Source organism: Acyrthosiphon pisum, chromosome X, assembly GCF_005508785.2.
Source record: "Acyrthosiphon pisum isolate AL4f chromosome X, pea_aphid_22Mar2018_4r6ur, whole genome shotgun sequence".
Lineage (NCBI taxonomy): Eukaryota > Metazoa > Arthropoda > Insecta > Hemiptera > Aphididae > Acyrthosiphon > Acyrthosiphon pisum.
Window position 1 is genome coordinate 47,572,417 of NC_042493.1, and position 26,360 is coordinate 47,598,776.

General features: G+C 26.8%; 2 protein-coding genes across 3 annotated transcripts; one reads left to right on the forward strand and one right to left on the reverse strand.

Annotated features, from left to right (window-relative positions):
* Window positions 1-2,835: 2,835 nt before the first annotated feature.
* Window positions 2,836-14,605, reverse strand: LOC100163268 (homeobox protein PKNOX2). The gene is given in 10 exon segments (XM_008182785.3): window positions 2,836-4,643; window positions 6,499-6,600; window positions 6,686-6,794; window positions 6,797-6,829; window positions 7,278-7,420; window positions 8,260-8,533; window positions 12,178-12,402; window positions 12,604-12,775; window positions 12,842-13,000; window positions 13,853-14,605. Coding segments are annotated over 9 exon segments (1,272 nt in total). The 5' UTR covers window positions 12,952-13,000; window positions 13,853-14,605; the 3' UTR covers window positions 2,836-4,539.
* Window positions 14,606-17,295: 2,690 nt separating this feature from the next.
* On the forward strand, window positions 17,296-25,233 carry LOC100165345 (CG9967-like). 2 transcript variants are annotated; one of them, XM_008182784.3, is made up of 5 exons: window positions 17,296-17,445; window positions 18,832-18,982; window positions 21,248-21,325; window positions 21,432-21,638; window positions 24,969-25,233. In XM_008182784.3, exons 2-5 carry the CDS (start codon window positions 18,855-18,857, stop codon window positions 25,195-25,197), a joined length of 642 nt encoding a protein of 213 aa, XP_008181006.1. In that variant the 5' UTR covers window positions 17,296-17,445; window positions 18,832-18,854; the 3' UTR covers window positions 25,198-25,233.
* The last annotated feature ends 1,127 nt before the right edge of the window (window positions 25,234-26,360 follow it).

The following is a 26,360-nucleotide window of genomic DNA, read 5'->3' on the forward strand; positions in this document are numbered from 1 at the left end:
GAATATCAAATATTGTAAAAATATGAATTTCAAACGCTCATAAAAATTTAATTTGACTTTTTTGGACATTTTTTTTTTGATATAATAGACAGTATTAGGTTGAATCTTGTAATACATTTTCAAATCTTAGATTTAAAAACAAAAATTTTTACGAATTCTTAACTCAAAATAACTTGCAAATTTTTGTGATTTTTACATATTTTGTCAATTTTTGAACTTTAAATGCTTATAAAAAAAACTGTGACTAAGGATTTTTAATATTTTTCAAATGTCATTGTAACAATATAGTATGAGCCATGCATTAAATTTTCAAGTATTTTTACTCAACAAATAAAGTTTTATTGACATTCATAGAAAAAAAACTAATTAAATTGGATACTGAAATTGTCCGTAAACAGTTCAAAACAAATCAAAATATTTTTAAAATTTTATCATGTATAGAAAATGTAAATACAAACAACCAGTGAAAATGTCATGTATCTACAGTCATTCGTTTTAATGTTACACCAAAAACCAAAATCTATTTTGTCGAAAACAGATTTTGCGTAAAAGTTCCCGTTTTTCCTTAATTTTTCTTTTGTTTTTCACGGCGCTTTTGAAAACTATTGGAAAAATTTTACTTCTGATCTCCCAAAGTACCAACTAGATTCACTTTCCTATCAGAAAAGATACTGTTGAAGAAAATCGAAGCACTTTTTCTGTCCTAAAAGGTGATGACAGACACAAAAAAAAAAAATAAAAAAAATAAAAAAACAGACATCATTGTAAAATCAATACATTCATCGTTCCACTCAGAATCTAAAATACAAGATTACCTACGTATTGTAATATAGGTTAATAAATAAGTAATAACGAATAACGTGATACCTATGCGAACACCATGATAAACGAATACGTATCTACTGATGTTCGTTTCTTCGTACAATCTACAATCTAGATGTCAATTACAGTTTAAACACAATTTTGTCACAAAGAGACTTATGAAATCTTACATATGCAAATATAGGGTCAACCTTAGCCAAGCTTCACCAACAACTTTAACAGCTCTCCGACCTTTTTACTTAAAAATTTATTTAAAATGTACTTAATTTTTTTAAGCTTATTCAATTTTATAATAGTATGGTATTAGGTTTCGGCCTCCCCAAATCTCAAAATTATCGTCTATTGTACCTAACCAAACATAATATTTTTTAAGATATTTTTCAATATTATCCAAATATAATTTTTCCCGACAATTGTATGTATATTTAAGTTAAAAAATACACAAATATTCAAATTCAAAGTTTGTATTTAACTTCGCCATTTCATAAGACAAATTTATAACTTGCAAGCAATCCCGAACCCTATAAAAAATATATTTATTAGGAGTGAAATGTCAATGAGGGGGGGGGTAAACACCCAACCCCCCCCTGGCTACGCCACTGTAAATACTTATGCCCTTTTTACATTGATAATAGTATGTAGATATGACATTTCATTAAATAAAAGCATACCTATACATTATAATATTGTACGTAAGGTGTATTTTAATTAACTATTATAACTCAATCAAAAGTGTTCTGAACATTTGTAGGTACTTACATAATTTAATTTTTATTTATATAGATTATATAATATATTATGAACGATGAACATGTTAAGTGTATACAGTCGGTTTTTTTTACATAGGTACATACTACATACTGCAAATTGGAACGATAATTAAATAATATGAATAATAAAATTACCTATAGTCTTTATTTAAAATATATTATAATATGTACAACAAATAACAATCAACTTCGTAACTATGGTACGAAAAGTATTCCAGGTCACCAATAAGTTACAACGTAAAAAACGCGACATATTTACTACAAAATCTATTTAATCGTAATGAAACTATTATTTTATATGTATTTAAAAAAGTAATTGGGTTAGAAATATAAATCAAGTTATGGTGTATAATAATTTGTATGCTTCATTTATTGGTTGATATTTTTAACCAAACAGGAACTTTAATTAATAGATAGGTCGCGACTTGTGTACTGCAGCTAGTACCTACATAAGACATACATAGGCGATAATTTACGCAACGGTCAACTGTATTGACGCGAAACGCTCTAATCGACCGTCCGTTAAATAATGATGTACCGCTCCCGCGATTACGACGCGCGAACTGTCGCGGAGACGATGGGCGTGGTCACGGCCTACCGCGACGGCGGCATACGGCGCACAACGCCATCTCTTGAGCGTTGGATATTTTTCACTTCTACCAGAACGGCCTCTTAAGTTCGTCAACTTAACACACTCTCCTATATTAATTTTTACATGATTAATTTGATTTTAGGTTCAAAGGGGTCATATTAGTACAGAGAGGATCTCGACAAAAGCCCATGTTGTATTATAAAATAAAATAAAAATCATATGTGTATGTATTATAATTTAGTTTGTAGCATACATTTATCATATATCCATCATTTGTCAAACTAAAATTAAAAGCAACATACATTTTATTATCAATCAATTTTCCATTTATTTTACATAAAACAATAAGCGAGTATAATTTTAAATGATGACATACATGTATGGTATTATTTTAAACATAAAATACATATGAATATAGTTGATTTTACAATATCTACAATTATATTAATAATGAAAAAAAATATATAAATAAATTAGGATGAACTTTAAAAACCAAAAATTTCTGTATGGTAGGTAATTAAGTTGTTTTGGCTTTTGGGTTACACATTTTTTAAAAGAGTACAGTACTCAAACATTTGTCATGAATATTTGAAATATGTGTAAGATTTAAAAAGACATGTATGCAGGATATAAACATACTTCAGGGTAAAATATAAAATACATTTTTAATTGAAAAAAATCAAATAAATAACAAAATATTTTTGTAAATTATTAGTTTGTAGAGGGTTGTTTAATGTTCACTAAAATTATAACACATTACCTCAAATCTAAAATCATTAAAATTTCACAAAAGATTACAATATATTATACTGAAGATTCATTGTACAATATTTATTATAATAATTATGCAGAATTTTTCTAAAATATAATTAATTTGTTTATAATAATACATAATATAAGACGAGAATGAGAGTAAAAAAATAAGTTAACCCTAATAATAATTGAGTACTTATGAATACAAACAATTTTTCAAGAAAATGTAAAATTAGGTAATGAAAGAGTTAAACCAAAAAAGTTATGAATTTACAAATGTAAATTACATTTATGAAATAAGAATTTATTTTGAATGTATATATATATTTAATAAAAAATAACAAATTTAGTAAATATAAGAATTTGCCTTCCACTAGTTTTATTATGGTGTTATAACATTATTTTAAAGCTATAAAATGTTGGCTGAGGAAAACTGATGTGATTTTATTATAAACAATTATTACAATAAGTAAAGAGTTGATGGTCAATTTCTCATAAAAGTAGTATTATTATTTCTATAATGATGTAGTCTTTATGTAAAAAGGAAAACATATCTAAAAATATAAAATTGTATATTAACCAGCTTTGCAAATTAATATTAAAATACTTTAGAGATGGACAACTTAAGATATAAACGGAAGTACAATAGTTTCAATTTTTAAATCATTAGCATTTAATAATATTATATTTCTATAATTTTTCAAATGATGCAATATTTCTAGTTAAACCTCAATCAATTGTTATTCTAAACAACATTTACTTTTGTACAAATTATTTTTACAGTCATTGATTAGTTATTATTACTTATAATACTTATAAAGGCTTGGAACATTTAATCATTTCATATAAACACACTTCATCGGATCATTTAATGACAGTTATATCCACTTAAGTACTTTTAACCGTTTTATACAATTTATGAAACATATCAAATATTTTCAATAAATTTTACAGATTTTGTATTATATTATAAAAGTTTTAAGTCAATTATCTCACATAGTATAATGCAGAGGTTTCCAAACTGTAGGTCGCAACCCAAAAGTGGGCCATGATTATATTTTTGGTGGGTCATATCAGGTTTTGGAATATTTATATACCTATTTGTATAATAAAAAACATTTGATATCGGATTACTCTAAAAAAGAAATTATACACTATAATATATATATAAATTAAAATAAATATGATTGAGTATTTGCCGTGTAAATAAATCTTACATTGATGTTCAAAATTAGTTTTATCATTTATCATTATCCACGACGATTTCAAGTGTACCAGTGACGCATTTTCACAACGCCGTTAGACTAAAAGTTATCGCAAAAATATTGATTATCAATGAAAAATAAAATGACATTAGTATACATTGTAGATCGTCAAAATTTGAACATTTTCCAAAATGGGTCGTACCGTGAAGAGTTTGGAGACCTCTAGTCTACTGTGTAATACATATTTAATAGATCCAACATTATATTATTAATTTCACCATTTAAAACGGATACTCAACCGTAAGTAGTATAATAGAATGTATTCTTTATAAGTATACATATAAGAAGATAATATTTCATGAACATTGTACATTTAAAATTATTTATGAAACACTGACTAATCTGATTCATTAACACTATGTTGAGAAAAAATATCACTAATTTCTTCTTCTTCTTCTTCCTCTGCATCACTTTCACCAAAATTTGATTCGTTTGAATTTTCTAAAAATTAAATATTGTTACTATTACATAATATAATATAGCAGTTTTAATTTTAATTTGGATACACTTTACGAACAAAAAAATTAATGAAATAAGTGTATCAATCAACTTTAAAACCATCTGATCTATTGGCAATTATTATATTGATTATTAGTATGTTTAAAGCATTGTTATGTTTAGCTCTTTACTAATCAACCTATAATATAAACATTAATTCATATCTGTTATATTAATGTTATTAGCTATTAAAAAAAAACATTTTCTTGTTAATGTTGAATTTTTTTTTTCTATTAATGTTTAATATTGATTTTTTAAGTTTTGTTTATATATAGATAATACAGTGAAACTTCCATACAACAGTCTCATGGGGAACAAAAAAAATGTATAATATAGAGAAACTTGTTAAACATAATTTACAAATGATCAACAATGATGGATTCTCAAAAATCATTTGTTTAACAGAAAATTTTGTTAAATAGAAGTTTCACTGTATATAGTAACTCCTTGTCAATAAGTTACAATGTTATAAGTTGTGAATTCCCTGCTCCCACCACAACCTTCAATTTTATTTGCATTATTACATTATATAAATTATTCAGTTGTAAAATTAAATTAACGTTACTAGGTTAAATAGGTATTGTGTAATATTACTATTTTTGATTTTAAATAAATAGATAAATATAATATGCACACATTTTTACACCTTGTACACATGGAATAATTTAAATGAACCTTATTTTGATGAAAATGAATTAAAGTAACTTTTAATAATATAATATATAATTGTTATATTATAAGGTAAATAAATAATAAAAATATTGATATTTAACTATTAATTTAAAACTATCTGTTATAAAGATTATGTAATTATGTAACATAATATGTAACAATCAATCAAAAAAATGTTAATATGTGTTATATTTAAGTATTAATCATACTTTAATGGAAGTTGATATGAATATTAATGCAATTTAATCAATTATTAAATATGCATTCTTTTTTTAATTTGTATTGAATTATTATATTATATACATTTGAAATAGAATATATTTATTATTTATAAAAAAGTAGTTCAGTGGTTTTTTTTTTTTTGGGCACCACACAGCACACAGTGGCATAGCTTGTAGAGATTTGAGTGTTGTTATGCTTTCCTCCTCATTACCTTTTGTTTATTATAACAACTCAATACCATTGATTTTTTGATGAATATACTAGGGGAAGCTTATTAAAGAGGGGGGGGGGGGAGTTCCTTGAATTCTTATGATAATAACTATTTTATATAGTAAATAAGCTTCTTGAATATATTGGAATAAAAATCAACTGGTGAACAGTGCAAAATCTGATATTAATGAAATTGAAAGTGGTTCTGGTCTTAGTCTAGACATTTGTAGTTGAATCTACTTAAGATTTTTAATTTCTACTTTTTCATGATTCAAGGGGATCAAATATCTACAAGTTTGATGGCAGGTTAATTAAATATTAAAGAAAACAACGTACAATTTGAATTTCTGAACTCAAATTTACTATGTTGACTGCGAGGTTGACTGTTTGTAAAATCGAAACAACTTAACAAATTAATATAATATTAAAATTGTAAATACCTACATCCTCTTAAAAGGCAACTTTTAATACAGTGAAAGTTATTTACTACAGAATAATTGTCCAAAAAAAAAGTTGTATATATGAATTAAAATTTTTATAATAATTTATCTTATTTTTCTACTGCATACATATAAACACACACGTTTACATACAAATATGAGAAATACACATGCCCACAACTTCATACATACATACATACATACATACATACATACATATATATACTTATTTGAGATATTTGTATCTTATTTACCATTGACGTTTTGAGATTGTAATATATCATCAACAGGCCATGAAAACTTGTTATTATCAACAATTACAGACTTATCTTTAGAAAGAGTAAAATTTTGTTCACCTGTATTTTTAAAATATACATATAGATTACTAATCAAATTTGATTGTACTGTTATAATCACTTAAAATAATGCAAATAAAAATACCGGCAATATCAGGTGTGGAAGCATCAAGCATTGGTTGTAATATTCGTCTCCTAGCATTGATAAACCAATTATTTACTTGCAACAATGTTAAATTAGTCTGTGCTGCAATAATTTTTTTTTTTCATCTTCTGTAGGGTATGGATGCTGAAAAAAAATATATTTTTATTATTGAAATGTATTTAAAAATTTGAATTAATTTCGCAAATATCTTTTAAACACCACATTTATTATATTCAATGAGTAATTTGTTAAAATTAATTTTATGTCATATCTTATTAAATAGAATATTAATTTAACTGTCTAAAATGTAATAGTTAAAAGGATTTAAAATTAAAAATGTCAAGTTATATTTTAATCATAGCTGATACCTAATATAATATATAATTACATAAAACATGTGAAAAAACTAATTCCTTTTTTTGCATATGGCATGACATTGGTGTGCAGAAAGATAAATAATATATAACAAATAATTATTATTATTATAAGTTATTCATATAAGGTGATAGGGATAAATGTAGTCATCAATACTTAATAAACAGTGTTAAAGCAAAAATATTTAAAAAGTTATAATTTAACACATATTCCTTACAATTAAATGTTGAAAAAGCCAAGAACGCATTACACTTGTAGCCTGTTTAGGGAGAATTCCTCTTTTTTGTTGCCTTTTTTTTTTACTTCCAAAATAGTCATCTTCTTCATCACAAGAGCCACCACTAGTCGCTGATAAGGAACCTAAAAATATATATATATATAAACTTTGGACAAGAGCCACCACTAGTCGCTGATAAGGAACCTAAAAATATATATATATATAAACTTTGGACAAGACCAAACAGTAATTAATATATTTTCAACACATTAGTATAATATGCGTATTACCTATTCTAAACATATTTCTACAACAAAAATGATGTGAACTATGTTAATAAAACAAATTACTTGTAGTTAATAACTGGTATAATTTTAATTAAAAAATTCAGTAAAAATTTGGTTAAATTCCTTACAAGTGAAAAATAATAAATATTTTTACATATCGTCGATGGTCGAGTAATATGTCATATCTCAAAAATGTAAAATGTTCAGGAGAGACAAAATCGTGAACACTGATAACATATTGTAATCAAGTCACGGAAAAAATTACAATTAAATCTTTAATCTCCTTGAAGATTGTTATTATAATTATTAATATTATTATCAAATATGTGTTATTTTTCCCTGCTTTTTTTGATGTATAAAACGCAAAATCGATTTTTCTTGAGATACGACTTGTTACTTGCCCAACGACGATATTTTACTTTCAACATTTGTATTCTTAAAATATTTGATTACTTAATTATGTTTAATATTTATATGTTCTAAATACACAAATATTTTTATTAACGATTATGATAAAACACATATATACTAAATCCAATAAGTGCTATTATAATGCACTAAAAAAATATAAAATTAACTAATGTAACTGTGATACTTGGAGATTGATAAACCATAAAAATATACAAAGATTTAACTCATAAATCAATAATAAAAAAAAATGTTTAATTATACATAAACATTAAAGTAGTACCTACCATGTAAAATAGAAACATTACTCTGTAATACATTTGTACCGATTGCTGATAATGGTGTTTTTTCTAAAGAAGAATTTTGAAGCGTAGATTTGGTGACTGTCAAATCAAGTTGTGAAACATCAGATACTTGAGTTACATCTTTCATTTCTATAGATGTGGAAGATGGTATATTCGACAAAAGACTGGTTATGTTTTTTAAATCCATTATTGTCTTTGGTTTTATAGCATCGTTGTCTCCAGACTGCCGCACAGAAACTCCTGAAGAGGATATCACCTGTCAAACATCATTATAAACCTAAACCTAATGTACCATAATAAACTAATGAATAAAATAAATGTAAAATAAACCATATTTTAAGTTTACCCAAACATGGACATTTACACATTTATTAAGACATAATATGTAGTACATAAACAAGACCGAATTAAATTATTTTACTAACTTTAACATTAATTTAACATTTAAGCATAGATGTGAATAAGTGAAGAGACAATTAGTAGAATATTAGTGTCTAACTATGTTATGTAGGTACCTAAATTTAATCAATAGATGTGATTTGTGATGGAAAATTTAACAAAACAACTAACTCGATTTATTTAATAAAATATTGTATATTTTATCCATTTTTATTATTTAAGTAGATAATTTCATTTTATATTAAAAACAATAATTATTTTTAATATTATTACAATTTTAAATGTTCTATATTAATATGTTTTATAATATATAAACGATACATAGACAATATAGGTACATAAATCACGTCTTATTTATGTATATTTATTCTGTATGTATAACTAGTATGAGCATGTAAACTCAACCAAAACAAACTAGTATGGTTATTGACTTTCAATAATAATTATTAGTTGATGATTTAATCAAACCGTATTTCAATTCAAAACTTTATACATGGTGCAGCAGTCAAATCCGACGATTTGAAAAAATAAAAAAATAGAAAAACAATTTTTTATTAATTTTTTGCCTAACAAATAAAAAGTACACAAGTGGAATTTTATGTTATAATATTTAAAAACTTCATTTTTTAAAGATAGTGTCAGGCAAATGCCTTCCTTGGTTAGCCACACATTACTACTACATATATCATTACTTTTTTAATACGCTTTTACCACGAACGCACGCTGTTCACTCGACAAATGCTCCAAGATAACCAAATTCAGGGTACTTAAAAGCGATAAGAACATTCCCAAAATCTCAACCACTTTAGCCACGCCCACCAGTTCATTTTAAATCGTCGGGTTTGACTGCCGCACCCTGTATAAGTGTTTACTAAGAATAGATTGAATATATACTAATGAATATACTTCAGAATAAAATATTATTAAATACACTCAAAGTACAAGTGAATATTTATTTAAAACATAATATGTTTTAAAAAATTACTATAAATACCCATTTCTAATTGATAATAAATAAACAATCAATCAATAAACTTATTATTAAACTACAGATCACATACTTAATCACTGATTTTGTAATTAACAGATAAGCAGTATCATATATAAATTGACTAGTTTTTATATAATTAATTGCTGTCAACAATGGAATATCTTACCATTGAATTCATTGAGTAAGCAAGGGAGTTAACAACAATATTACCACACAACCACGGATTAAATAAAATAAGTTTTATATAATCTGTGCTACAACTGGTAATTGGAATAAAAACCCCAGAAAAAAATCCCCAGACAACAATATTACTCACAACCACATGGAAATGATTCAACAAATATTTTGTAAACACTAATTTGTGTAATTATTAATTATAACATTATTGATATATAATTACAAATATATACTTATGGTATATTTTCCGTATACATAGTAAATTAATGTGTAATATAAGGTGCCAGTTTAACATATTTTATGTGACGCATACATTGACTATCAATACGGGCTTTCAATTAAAAATTAAGTAGGTATTAAATATTGAATTTTAAAAATCTAGTTCAGTAAAAATAATATTTAGTTTTATATAACCTATGTATAATTCTGTCAAAATTAAATCCCAGAAATGAAATATTACGTTTCTATAATATTTTAATGATAATGTAAATATAATATTATTAGGAGGCATTTTTACAAGTATTATTTGACAGGTACAATGTTTAAAAATGTATAAAATAAATATAAATATATTTAGAATTATCAATACATTAAATCAGCATTTCTCAGTGTGGATTGTCGGTCAATTTATTTTTATTTTATTATAGTAATATAGTACCAAAAATTACGTTGGTAATAATGATTACTTATAATTTGTCGTATATTTATTTACGAAGATGGGTATTAAATTGTTGTTATCGGAAGAATTCCGCAATAAAATACGATTAAGTCGCAGCTCGACAACAACGACTATCAGTCGTTGTTGGTTCAATAGTAGTCATTAAGTTGTTGGCTGGTTGTTAATTTATTTACTGTTTGTGCAAGTTTATAATACGAGTGTTTGGTGCGTTCGTTTTGATGCTATTTCTACGACAAATTATCAACAAAAAAGGATTGAACTCCTTATGTTTGAAAATAACTAAAATTGACGTCGATGTCAATGCTGTTATTAACCATAACAGAAAACAAGCACACATTTCGCATACACCTCATTATTAAAAGTATATTTGAAAAAATATATTAAATTTAATATAAACCTATAAAATACTAAATACCTAATAAAAATGTATACATATTTATAAAATACATATTTTGTTTTTTACTACCTACTTTTTAAAACGTAAAACAATGTGGGTCGCGAAAGATTTTTGAAGGAAATTTGGGTGGCGTTACTAAAAAAGTTTGAAAAACACTGCATTAAATAATACAAATAATAATAACAAAATAATTATCAAATAATAGTTAGTGAGTATAGTTAATTAGGTACCTATCCTTTTAAAAGAACCATTAACATATTATGCTGTTAAAAATTGTGAAAATTATGTATTATTCATTTCTTTATTGATAAGTATACCCATACAACTATACTATAAGTATATTATATTGTAATTAAAATAATGTGGTAATTACAATAATTAGTATTAAAAAATAATTATTCAATCATTTTCATATGGTTCCAAGTAATATTGTAGTCTGGGGATTTTTTTTCCAAGGTTGTACGTGGGAGGTTTTTTTCCCCAGGGATTTTTATTCCGCAATTCGCTACGGCCATATAGATTGGACAAATGCATAGTAATATAGTAACCAGTAAATTATAATTTGGCAGTGAGTATTAAACACATTTCTATATACTATGGCTTATCTGTTTATTCTTAAGTCAATGATATCAAATGTAAATACTAAATAACTAGAGGTGGGTGGAACTGTTTTAAGCCAAAAAATTAAACCAAACGTTAGATGTTCAGTTTGAGTTAGAAAAATCAAAACGAACCGAACTCGAATAAAAAGTTTTAAATTGTATACCTAATCAGAACTACAAAAAAGTTTGAATTACCTATGAATTTTCAGAAATATTCAAAAATGTACAAGTTTCAACTAAATGTCAAACACACCATTTTCCAAGTCAATAGTACTAATTAATTTTTTTATAATAAAATTATTAAAATAAAATATGTTGACAAGTTAATAATAATGTATGTAAAACTATAATATTAGTACCACCTTGATTATCATCAACAATAACCATTTCCTTGGAAAAAAACATTGTTTTGCTAAAAATAGACAAAAACCCAAAGAAATTACACCATTCAACAGTAAACATTTCCCAGAAAAACAGCCGATAAAAATAGAAGCATTGCTCTGATACCCGAGCGAGTTATAAAGCTATAAAGATTCAAGGTTCATTCGATGTTGAATGAAATGTTCGGTTCGAGTTCAATATTAATACTAAATTGTTCGTTTCAAGACCACATTTTTGAGTTCGTCCCACCTCTATAAACAACAATTATGTTTACCTGACTATGGTGTGGAGAGTGGCATAATGGAGAATTACTATTACTTGAGTTACCACTGCTATTATTTTCTAAGTAACCAGATGTGTAATCGGAACGCAATAAATTTTCACTTTGCATTTTAATTTTGAGACATGTTATGTATCTACTACAAAAATCTTTGCACAATTCTTGAACTTTCTCTAGTTCTAATAAATGTATTCGCAATACTTGAATAGCTTTTATCATCTGAAAAAAATTGTACTTCATTTTAAGAGCATAAAATTAAGGATTGTTTTGAAAATTAATATTGATACCTATGATTTATATTAGTGTTAAAAATGTACACAAGCTAAAATTAAGCCAAGAGTGATATGAAACTCAAGGTACATTAAAAAAAAAATGTATTTTTAGTTATGATTTTTATTTGAAACAGTTTAATACACATACCAGTCCATCGATTTCTGTATCATTAATCAAAAATGGTTTTCTATCTCTTTCTTGATGTTGGACAAAGGCTTGTATATCCATATTAAAACTTTCAGAATTTGAAATCGCTGCTGACTGAGTAGCTTGTTCACATCTTTCAAAGAGTAATGCTAGTAAGGGAAAAAGTGGATGCCTGAAAAATAATAATTTTAGGAAAGAAAAGTATACAGATAGTTAAAGACATTAACTCAAAAATTACTTATAAACAGCTCGCTTATCAGCTTCAAATATTGCTTGATCAGTTTGTTGAATATTATTATTGGCGATCGCCGTTAAATTAGATGTTACACTATCTGAGTATGAAACCATTATTAAGCTTTACATTTGTTTTCTTTTTCCATTATTATAAATTGAAAACCTACAAATTAAAAAAACTAAATAAGCACATAATTCAAATATAAAATTCTCCATGAATTATTCTAATTTAAATCATTATACCTAATAAAGATTAATTATTATAATCACTTTTGTATTTTCCAATTTTATGGATTAAGGAATACCTATATAATGATTAAAAAGTATAAAACACTAACGTGCCAACATGATTATACAGACCATAAAGAATTCATAATGTCCACAAAATAATATTCAAATATTAATCATTATTCAAATTCATAGAGAAATAGTAAATAACTAATATGATATTATGTTTCTAAAAACTACTTTTTATAATGAAATTAAAATATTTAAACCCATATTATTACAAGTTAATATTGTATTTGATGCTATTTACTGAAGGAAAATAGATGAAACAACCAATATCATCAAAAGAATTATAATTACTTTTCTCAAATAGGTTAGTTGACAAAATACTAAAAGAAAATATTAAATTCACTTGGAACCGCTAATGACAAGGTTATATTTCTATTTCTATTATGTTACTTTGATATTAATTTTAATTAACACATCTTGTAGAATAATAAATGTTTGTTTGAGAAAGTTTATTGCATTAATTTAACAATCAATACCGACACAACAGTAATTTGTTGCCAGGCTAACCTACTCGGACAGAATGTCAGGTCAGGACAATTGTCTTGGATTCAATGAGTCACATAGACCTAACCAGGAAAAGTCATGATCTCAGCAGCATATTTATAGTTTGTTCAACATAACAAGATCACAACGCATACTGCAAAATAAGACTGTCGCACCATACCGTACGGGGACCACCGTAGTTACAACGGACTCCCATGCCATGTCGCATACTCACGGGCCACAGTTGTCGATGGACATCAACACGATGCAACCACGGTCGGCGGACGTCCTCGGAGCCTGGGGCACGCGGTCGGACGGACGGAGCCGGATCCGGCGAATTGGACACGCGCACGTTCACCGGGCGAATCGCCGTCGGACGAACGATGTGCCGGCAAGACGGAGATCGCGCGGCGGCGACGCGTTGTGCGCGTGCATGCGTAACAGGCAACAACAACAACAACAATTATAATAATTACATCAATAATACCGCCATAGTAGTCGTCGTGCGGTAACGATGATAATAGTAATAATAATAACAACAACACCGACGACCGGACGACATGTACGCCGAACGCCGAGAGAGAGACGGAGAGATAAGGGATCCGCTACCGCTAGTTTTTTTTATTATCATCGTCGTCGTCGTCGTCGTGAATCGCGATGTCGTCGGATAGAGCCGCAGTATTACATAGTTCAGAGCGTCGTCGCGGCAAGCGCTCGGGTATTTATCTCTTTTTCCCCCTTTTTCTCCCTTGAAACGATAACGATAAATAATAAAAAATAATAATAAGAATAAAAGTACCCAACAACGGAAAACCGTACACGCCGTCGAAGGTCGCCCGCTCGCCCGTTTGCTTACTCACCTACTCCCCGCCCGCCATTCCTCCAGCTACTGAGTTCTGACGACACGCACACGGCACACCACTCTGGTCGTTCTGTCGCGCGCAGACGTAATACAAATAATACAATTTATATAAGTGGTGCGCATACCGGTGTCGTCCTGTTTGGCGGGCGGGTGACGGCCAGCGCGGTCCGACACTCCGGTCTCCGACAGCGATTAAAGAGGGATCGAGCGCGCGCTCGCGCCCGCGCACGCCGCCGCCGACGAGATGATGATGATTGTGTCCGGGACGACCCTTTTTGCTAACACACCAACAACCGTTTCGCTCCGTCCGTTTACGGCTCGTTGCTGCTCATACGAAAAACAAAAATTTGCGATTTTTTGTTCGCGTCCCGCCCGTATACCATACACCTCTAGGCCGGCTCACCCGTTGTTTTATTTCGTCTCATTATTGTTATTTTTTACGAATTACGTGTCACATTTACGTCGTTTTGTATAAAATAATAAGATTATCTAATATTATTACAATTTGCAATACATAGGTTATAACTATAAGTAGGTTATAAGTATCATATTTTAGATTCCGAGCGGAGCGATGAATGTACCTATTGATCTTCCACTGATGTGTTTTTATTTTATTTCCGTCTGTCTTCTTGCTTTTGGGACAATAAAAATGCTTTGATTTTTTTCAACATCATCTTTTATTTTTATTTTGGTAGGAGAATGAATCTAGTTGGTACTTTGGAGGGGTAAAAGTAAAAAATTCCGTACAGTTTTCAAAAGTGTCAGAAAGGACAAAACAAACGAACAATTTAGGAAAAATTGAGATTTTTACACAAAACCAGTTGTTTTTGAAAGAAAATCGATTTGGTTTTTTAGTGTAACTCTAAAAAAATAACCGTAGATACCTACTTGCAATTTTCACTGAATTTTTATAATAGCAATTTCTCAACGCCATAAAATAATTGCGATTTATTTTGATATTTTTAAAGGCATAAGCATAGGCGCAAATAGGATGAGCTTTAGGGGCTAAGCCCCCCAAAAAATGTCCATAGCCCTCCCAAACATTTTCTACGTTTTGTTTTAAGCTTATTCAATATTATCAAAGTAAGGCCCTATTAGCCCCCCCCCCCCCAAATCTCAAACGCTATTTGCGCCTATGGGCATAAGAAAAGTTTTATTAGTTTTTTTAGATTCCGAGCGGAGCGAGGAATCTATTGGTTTTACAATGGTGTTTATTTTTTTATTTTTTTTTTATATCCTGTATACAAAATTTCTACCAGAAGGAGTGCTTTGATTTCAACATATTATAGTAGGTACTTTATCTTTTAGAAAATTGGATCAAGATGGTACTTTAGAGAGGTCATTTTTCGATTTTCTCAATAGCTATTTAATGCCACGGGAAAAACCACCAAAAATTATGAAAAAACGCTAAGAATGGGATTTTAATTTCTAACGTTTTGTTTATCACTATAGAAACGAATAACAATTATAATATTAATTCAACTTACATGATAAAATAAATAATAACAATATAAAATATCCAGACTGACAAACCGTCTCCGCTCAGAATCGTTTTTTTTATACAATGAAATTTTATCATTGAATTCAAGTCTAATACAATCCATTATACAATGACCCACTGAAATCCACTTGACCACTTACCTGCTTTTTTTTAATTACTGTCGATAAAAATTTTTGTGAAAAAACTTGAAAATGCAATAAATGTTCTTGTAAATGTTCTTTATAAGTTGTTGTTGTTGTTAGAAATTAAAAAAATAGTTAAGCAGAATTTGCAGTCATCCACAACAATTCATGAACGATTAGAAATTATTTCGATATATTTTTAACATTTGTAAATTTAATTTAATACTAGATTCCACTTAGGTTTTTCTACATTTAACAAAACAAAAAAGTTAGATTAATTTTATACGAGCGTTCGAAGTTAGAAATTGGAAATTCACCCAGTAATTAAAAAATTCTCATACAACGATTTTTTTATTTACTTATTAATCAAAAATGTATAATCGTTTAAAGCTTATAAAATTTTCAAAATATTTTGACTCATTTTGGGCAATTTACAAAACTAATCTACCGTGTTCAATTGTGAATTTAAATCAAGCCGGAAACATAACGGAGAGTGAACCGGCTCGTTTGAGCTCCCGTGCGAGAGAGAAATCGTTTCTATTTAAAAGTCGTTTTTCTCTACGTTATGTTGGATTTTGGATCAATGTTGCATCCGTATATTGTTTAATTATCAATGAGGGCAAACTAATAATAACATCACGAACTAAATATGATATAAGTTTTATATTTTAGAAAGCTGTGTCTTTTCTTAATTCTAAGCAAAAAGGTGTATCATTCTAATAACTATTTTTTTTATTTTTAAATTAAGCATTTATATAATTGTACAATTGTCAATTCTCTACTCTGTCACAAGTCCTGGCTTCTTTATCTATATCATGTAATCTATACTTAAAGGAAAAAAAAAGTAGATTGAATAATTGCGACCACAAACATATAAAATATGTTATGATATCGGTTGTAACAAAAATAATTGTTAGGGTAATGCACTAATGCCTATACGATATCGGATATATGAGTTCGTTTAGATTATAAAAAAAATTGCCGTCAATCAAAATCACGATTTAAGATTTAAGATACTATCTAATATCTTAAATCGTGATCAAAATCAATATTGCTTATCATCAAGACCGTGCTTATCATTAAGACAATCTTATAATATCTGTGAAGATACCATAGATAATAATAATTTGTTTGTTGTACGTATCTATGGATATTATGTTATCAATATTACTCATATCACAACACTGAGTATCAGTTTCAAAGCTTTTAATTTTTCAATTTATAATTTTGAAGTTGAAGTAAATTTGAACTGTAATTGTAGTTTTTTATATTTTTACTAAATTTGGTATATACTATAATGTTGACTGCATACTAATTAACACTATCAGATTACCTCGAAATTGGTAAAATAAAAAATATTTAATCGAGAGTTTTTACTTTATTATGTCATTTTAAGTCATTGAAAGTAATTAAAATTATAGTTAGATTAACATAGCTGTTAGAATTTAATTATACAATTTAAGTTGTTTTCTTTACACAAAGAAAAATGTAATCTTGACTCTGGAAAGTCACTGCTTTTTCTGTACTAAAATAATTTGATGTCTATTGTTTATCATTGTATATTAGAATGAACCTATACAAAAAATTTGTTTTAGTTATTAAATTACTAGAGTTTTCAAAATGTGATTTGATAAGGCTTTTTAATGCTACACCTATATGTAAAAATTTGTGATCCTATATAGGTAATAAACATAATTTAAAATTAATTCATTCATTCAATTTTGTCATGGCTTAAGTTAATGACATTAATATTTTAATTAGTTATCTATGAATCATACTTTATATGTCATGTGTCATTATGCACGTTAATTATATACAACATTGTTTGAAGGTTTAATAGTTTTTGTTTGAACATAAAAACAATAATCAACATAGTATTATAGATAATTAATAAAAAATAATATGTAATAACTAGAGTTTGGATTTGAAGGTTATATAATCAATAAAAAAACATTTCAAATGTGAAAAAAGCCTAAAAAAAGCATTTATTTTATATAAAAAGCAATTACAAAAAAGTTAAATAAATTTCAGTTGATTTAATAAGTTAGTATTCCAAAAAAAATTAACTACCATGTACAAAAATGATAAATTAACTTGCCGTAATAAATACTTTTTTTGTTGTCGGCAATAATAAATCCCATTAAAACTAATTATTAAATAACATCGACAAGTTTTTGTTTTCACAACTCTTAACAATTTGTTTTGTTGATATGTATAGAAAACTTGACCTGATATTAAAAAAAAAACAAATTAAAAAAGAGAAAAAAGCCAAAAATAATGTTCTCCCATTATCTTGGAAATTAAGTGAGACATATTAATCTAAAAATTATTTTTCTATTGTTATCAAAGCAAAAAGGTATTTGCCTTCAAATGCAAACCCTAAGTAATAACTATATTAGTTATTTATATTAATTAAGTTCTAAACATATTTTGAATTGGTTAAGTATTTAATTTTACTCTTATTACTAATAAATTACTAGGTAGGTAGGGATATAATATTATTCATATCTAGTATTAAAGTCTCTGGAAAAATACCAGTAGAAGTGGTTTTCATTGATGCTGGCATTCATTTAAAATTCACCAATATTATCTTATAATACCTGTATAAATACAGCTTTTATGATAAAATAATTCTATACATTTTGTAATATTATCTTCATTTTTTTTATTTAATTATGTGACAAATAGTTGTCAGTTACAATATTTTGATTGCAATCTTTTTGTTGCAGATTTTACAATTCAACCAACTGTTATGAATAATGATTCTGGTATAATTAGCTTTCAACATTGTAATCATAAGAACATATACTGTATAAACATTCCAGCTAATTGTCCTATTTGCAAAATATGTTTAAACAATTTGCAGAGCATTCCAGTCAGGTAAACTATTAAAAAAATTTTCATTTTTCACATTCAAGTATTTTTAATTTCGATTAAATCTAAATTTATAAATTTAAAACCTGTTTAAGCTTGACCAAGTCTTGTTATATAGTGTAATTTTATATTATAACCCTCAATATCCTCTTATAAACTTATAAATATAATATTAAGTTAGTTATAATGATTTGAACTGAATAATAATTCTAGGAAACACTAGGATACACTGCTTAAAATAACAATTTAGGTTTTAAATTAAATCTTGAGCTTAAATGTACTATAATTATACTTTTATTTTAAGAGTTATACAGTCGTAATATGACAGAATACAATAAAACTAAGTCTTATAAAAAATAACTACAATATTTATGTTACATAGGTACCTATAATTAGTATAATATAAATGCTAAAAATAATGCTTAAAATGTTAGAGTGGAAGCAATCAATAGGTTTTATAATTTGCCTAACACTTTATTAATTAAATTTGTTTATGTTAACTCAAAATCTGTGATAATTCTTAATTAGAGTTCCAAGAATTTTTAATTTTAAATTATTCAGTTTTAAATAATTGTACACTATACAGTATTTATAAATATTGATATCAAGCCATTAAATGTATTAACTAAGGGAACAAACATCTCCTCTTCTCTGAATTTATCAGTCCTATGAAAAATGATTAATATTAAAGAATATTAGAGATGATATAAATATAAAAGATTTTTCAAAATTTATCTGTTTTCATGAGGACATATATTAGTGGAAAAATATTTTGAGATATTACATGCTCTAATACTTTAATTGATTATACTATTTTAGATAAAATTATTTTGGGAGAGAGTTTATGGTGGTTGGATGTGTAAGACTATAGATCAGTGAGTTTAAGATAGTAAACTAACAACTTATAAGAATGTACAGTATACGCCGCTTTTTGGACTTACTTTGGGACCATACACCTGAGTATATGGGCCTAAGTCCATTATAACCAATTTAGTCCACATTGGGCACATTCTGAATTTCTACGGCTTAAAATTTTGGAAGCATGATAATGTTGACATTTTTATTATGGTTGGATTTTATAATTTCAGTAATATGAATTAGAACAATTGAGTGCAACAGAGTATTAAAACAAGTATGGTACCTAATGAAAATAATTTTTGTACTATAGTGGTAGGTTAAGTGATAGGTACTATTCAAATTAGGTATAGAAAAATATTCAGTTACTTGTATATAATTGAATGATAATTACAGTTGGAATAAGTAAACAAAAAAAACTTAAAAAGTACCTACAGATTTGATCATGATGGGGTGGCACCATGGGAGGTATAAAAAATGTCTAGGCCTTGCCCAAAAATAATATTCGATACTGGTTTATTATGGCCCCGCCAGGGCGAGTGAAAACTTTATAGCCCCGCCACTCATGTTTGTTATCTCTCCGCCATCCATAATAATAAATACATTGTATAAATATAAAATAATAGTTTAAATAAATTGATATAATAGTTAAAAAAAATAAAAATAAAAAATACATTGTATAAATATAAAATAATGACATAATGTTAAAAAATGTTAATAAAATGATAAAGGCTTTCTGTAATTCCCAAAATTCTGCTACATCTTTTAAAACTGTTTCAAACGGATCACTATTATTTAGTTTTGATCGCCACATAAATTCCGCCATGTATGAGTCTAAAAAATGTCTATCTGTTTTTAGTGTATTTATTATTTATATAAATATTTTCTATCCTCCCTCCATTTAATGGCGTATTAACATAATAACATTTAGCATAAATAAGTTTTTGGGCTAGCTACACAATAAAAATATTTCTGACTGTTTTTTCGTAACGTTTTAGTTGTCATGGTTAGCTTATTAAGAAGACATTAAGAGAGCTAATTATACAGCTTATTTAGAAGACATCGTGAAAAAAAAATATTATATTATATTAAATTTTATTTTTATATAATAAAAGCATTATGATTCATGATTTTTCTTGTAGAAGAAACGCTTAAGTAGCGTGCTATGGTTTTTTTTTTATTTATCATAATTTTATAACAAAATATAGTTTTTAAAAGAATGAATTTATGAGATTCTAAAATAGGTACCTAGTAGTGTACAGTTTTATTTTAAATTTGAAAATGACTAAAATAATCTTAATATGTAATCTTTGGTAGTTTAGTTTACTGTACAAATCTGTGTCAATGAGAATCAATTTTCTAAAACAAGTTTAAAATAAATACTTTTTAAAATATATACATTTTTTTTATTTTAAGAGTTCCTTATCCTTTTGTAAGAGCATCTCAGCAATCATGTTCTGTTATTGTGAAACCAACTCAAGGGGATTTTTTAAAGTGAGTTTATTTTATATTATAGTTGTTTAATTTATTAAGAATAATTTAATTTGACATATTCTAATATTCATAATTCAAAAAAAATCTTATCTTACAATTTTACTAGTAATTACCAACTAATGGATGATTTACATATTGGAGTGACAACATCAAGAGGTACTGTTATATCATATGATTGGAATGGAGTCAGTGAGGATACAGACAATTGGCAAGAATGTTTAGTTGTGTTTCAACTAAATGACCATTGTATGGAAACACAGTGGGATACTATATTAACAAATATAGTAAAAAATGAGTTTTGGGACAGTGCTAGGTTTGTTGAATCAAGGTTACAAATAATTTAAATGATCGTTAGTTAAAATCAGGTACATGGTGTGGGAGCCCCTTCCCATGGGGTCTAACAATTTTTATACATAAACAAGATAAAAAATTAAGTAGTAGAGTTAAATTTGCACAGTAGGTAAAATGTTTAACAATAATATTTGTAGTCAATATAATTAAGTGTTTAAGCTGGTTAAATTTTTTAATATAGTAAATGTTACAATTTAAGTGAATTTGTTAATGCGATTAATCTGTTCTTTTTTCTTATTAAAAGAACACTATACAAGCATTTGTTGTCTCCATCCTACAAATGCGCAGGTAACTGCAAATGTCACTCATGTTTAGCATTGTTGGTTTAGACATTCGAGTGAATCAACTTATTATGAAGCTTAATAGTAAGAACATTATCTGTGTTTGTATGTGGAGCATAAATTAAAAATTCCCATAACTCACTTAAAAACTGAATTGTTGTAAAAAACCCACATTCAAACACAGACAATGTTTTTACCGTAAATTAATAAATTTTAATAATTGGTCGATTCATTCTAATTTTTGATCTAATAAACCTAAACGTAGATAACACTGAGCGTAAATTTATTATGTTTGGTAATATTTGGTGGTATTATGTGTACCATTGTACCAGGAAGTTATTTTAATGATAAACAAAAAGAATCAATCACCGAACTTACAAAGAAAATGTAATATATATACATAAATATACAAGTAAAAGGGTCCAGTTGGCTAAAATAATATAAAAATATAAAAATGGGTTTTCAATTAGCCTAACCGATTTTACAGTTTTTGGTGGTATTTTGAATTTGATATGAAAAGTAGTGGGGAAGGTAACTTTGAACATTAATGCTTCCACTTGAAAAATTGTTTTTTTCGAAAGATTGTTGCAATTTTAAAATTCATAACATTTAAATATTATTTTGCAAATTATTATGTCGTACTTAAAAATGCACAAAATTTTGAATGTAAATATTCTAGACTTAACAATTGAATACATGAATCCTAAAAATTTGTTTTTACTAAAATTAATTTAAGCATACATTTTTTGAGCGTTTGAAATTTAAATGTTGACAACATTTGGTAGGAAAACATTTTTATCAAACTTTATTATACCCATTTTATTGTTAATTTGTTGTAATTCTAATAATATTTAGACTTCAGACGTTCATATGAAATGGAGTGGAATTTCACAAACTTTTTTTTTTTAATTCCTATTAAAAACTACTTATGAAGAATTTTCTTTACACCATAATATTTTAAAAATTTGTTTTGAGCTCTTTATGGACATTCATTAGATTCTGAATGGAGCGATGAATATATTGATTTTACAATGTGTTTTTTTTGTGTTCTATCAAAACCGTTTGGGGCAGTAAAACTGCTTTGATTTTCTTCAACAGTATCTTTTGTGATAAGAAAGTAAATCTAGTTGGTACTTTGGGGGTCAATAGTAAAAAATTCCCAAAAGTTTTCAAAAGTGCCGGGAAAAACTGGAACTTTTATGACAAGATCGATTTTGGTTTTTGTTGTAACTCTAAAACAAATTACCGTATATGTATACATGAAGTTTTTTATATTTGCATTTTCTATACACTGTAAACTTTTCAAAAAATTTTGATTTGTATTAAAGCTTAAACTGTTTTTGGATATTTTCAATTTCCAATTTTATTCGTTTTTTTCTATGGATGTCAATAAAATTGTATATGTTCGGTCAAAAAGCTTGAAAATATAATACAAGGCTCCTAATATATTATTAAAATGGCAGTGGAATAATATTAAATATACATAGTGCCAATTTTCAAGTTCGAATTTTGACAAAATACGTAAAAATCACGAAAATGTTCAAATTATCTATGTTTGGTTAAACATTTATATAAAAAGGTAATACAAGATTCCTCGTACGTTTGTCTATCTTTATCAAAAAAAAATGTCTACCTGAAAGTTATATTACATTTTTATGAGCGTTTGAAGTTAACATTTTTACAAAATTGGATATTCTCTCGATTTGTCATGTAGCGATTTTCTTATTTTGTTGTAATTCAAAAACGAATAACAACTGTGGCTACTTGAAATCAATACCATAAATTTATTTTATCATTTTCTATACTTTATAAAATTTTCAAAATATTTTGACTTGTATCAAGTTAATTTCAATTTTTCAGTTTTGTTTTCTGTTAATATCAATAAAATTGTATTCATTGAGTCAAAATGCTTTAAAATTTAATATAAGGCTATAGGGTTGCCACCACTCCGGGTTTTATCCGAACAATCTAGTTAAACACCTGGAGTTAGGTGACCGGAGCCGGTAGGTTTATTATGTTACTTTAACAGGCAAGTTACAATATACTCATTAGCCTATAGTGTTTACTTGAAGAAAATTGCAAAACAACTTAATATAGCTTATTCTTAAAAGATAATTCATAAAGATAATTTTATTATGGTTTCTGCAATTTTTTTTTGTACCATCGTTCTGAACTCGTTGAAATAGGTTTCGAAAAAAAAAAATGCTGGGTAGATAAAGTGAATTTGTTCCATAGTTTACCAATAAGCAACAAAAAATTATTTTCAATTTCTATAAATGTTTTTGTTGAACGCGTGTTTTCTTTGATCTGAAATTCGTGGTGTAATGAAAAAAAAATGTTTACGGTTTTTTCCAAACACTTTAAAATTTTGATCTACTGAATGCACCAATTAGATTCACTTTCCCACCAGAAAAGAAACTGAAGTGTAAATAGAAGTAATATTTCAACTACTAATCGTGTACACCGACGAACAAAAAAACTCCCACACCATTGTAAATTCAATACATAGATAATATTCTTATCTTAAAATATGGCAATAGGTTAATCCACTCTAATATTCTAAATAACTGAATAAAACGGATTCTTTTTATCGTAATATGTAGTTATTGTTTGCGTATTAGTACGACTTCCCCTGATCGTAATAAGAGCTAAGACACTTATATTTACATGTGTACATGTGCACTCATGAGTTATAGGTAATTAATAATCACATTTTTCTAGTGGCTTGAACTGGTGGTGAGAGGTAATATATTTTATAATATAATTTGATTTTAAATGCTATCTTTGATATTCGAACATTAATCAACATGTTTTTTATTTATTTTTTTACAGTAGGTATTTTATTTACTTTTATTTTATCTAATGCTAATTTCAATTTTCCACTATCACTACACAAAATTATAAAAACAATATAAAAAAATCCAAGAGTGTTTTATGCATTTTTTTTATTTATATATTACGTATTTCATGGTTTACACCTTAAAGTGGTCTTGTTTTTTTTTACCTAATAGATACAATGAAGAGGATCACAATTGTTTTTCGTTCATAATGGCTTTCATAAAACAGTTCAACGTCTTCAAATTACCGGTGCATCATGTTGAAACGAGAGAAGACTTTGCTGAATTGTACGTAGCTCCAACCACGTTAAAAGCTTATAAATACATTTATTTATACAGACAAATAACTGAAACTGGTTTCTATATTTACAGTCAACCTTCGAATGAAATATTATGTACATAATACAATTATTAATTAATATAATTACTATACATATTAGATCAAGTTTTTCTATTTAATGCATCATATTCATATATTATTTATCAAAGTGGCTTAAAAATAATCGAATAACGGATATATTTTATTAAAATATCACTCGACGCCCGACGATATAATAGTTATAAAAATCTTGAGTGCAAATCAGTAACGATTTTTAAGGAGCTCAATATAGGCAATATTGTTCAAATTGTAAGAGGTGATGCAGTATAGTTATCTAGGTGCTGTTAACAACGGTTGCGTTATCACAATATTTGTCAAAAACGAGTACATTTGTTATAAGTTTTAATTTTATAATCTGAGTGTAGTGAAAAATGTATTGTCATTGACATTTGTCAGTGTCAGCATGTCGCTGATATTTTAACGCGTTTACTCCCATGATTCAAGCGGAGAGCAAAGCGACCCAAGAGAAGTTTTCACTTCAAAAACTAATAAATTATAATATATGCATTTTATTGTACCTATAAATAGCTCAAAAAAGTCTCAATATTTTGAAAATGTGATACACAGAAATCCCTAATAAAAAACATTCAGTGAAAAATTCATCTATATTCTGTAAGAATCTCAGTTTTCCTGACGCTTTTGAAAACTATTGAGAAGTTACCTTTACTTTTGATTTTTGAAAAAATAGTTTTTATTTTTTTAGTTGAACTTGAAACTTGAAATGTTCACCAAATATTATATTATATTATGTTAGCATTTCCATATATGGTAACATTTTCGAAATATTTTGACTCTTGAGCTATTTATAGCCTTCAGGAATTTAAAACTAACTTAACTTCTAACTTATTAACTCGTTAATGCACAGTTTTGATTACAAGTAATTTAATTTAAATACTACAGTTATGTTTATAGCACAAGATTTAAGTTCTTAACTAGGTAATTTAGTTAACAATGTTAAGTGCTTTTTTGTAAATTAGGTATAGCAAATTCTATTTAAATAATTTCACCAAAACAGTAAAGAATTATTTCTTGTAGACAATAAAATAAAAATAAATAAATAAAAATTAAGTTAATGTAGTAATTTGTAATTTGATATTTTTAACTAACTTTTTATTTTTAAGTATTATATTTTTTTTAACGTTGAAGATTATTAATTAATATTATGTTAATTATGACTTTTTTATCAT

Bases quoted from the DNA above. Each gene is read 5' to 3' on its own strand.
- LOC100165345 (XM_008182784.3), top strand. From the start codon at position 18,855: ATGAATAATGATTCTGGTATAATTAGCTTTCAACATTGTAATCATAAG. The intron at 21,326-21,431 runs GTGAGTTTATTT...CAATTTTACTAG, and splicing joins ACTCAAGGGGATTTTTTAAA to TAATTACCAACTAATGGATG. The intron at 21,639-24,968 runs GTTTGTTGAATC...TTTACCTAATAG, and splicing joins GAGTTTTGGGACAGTGCTAG to ATACAATGAAGAGGATCACA.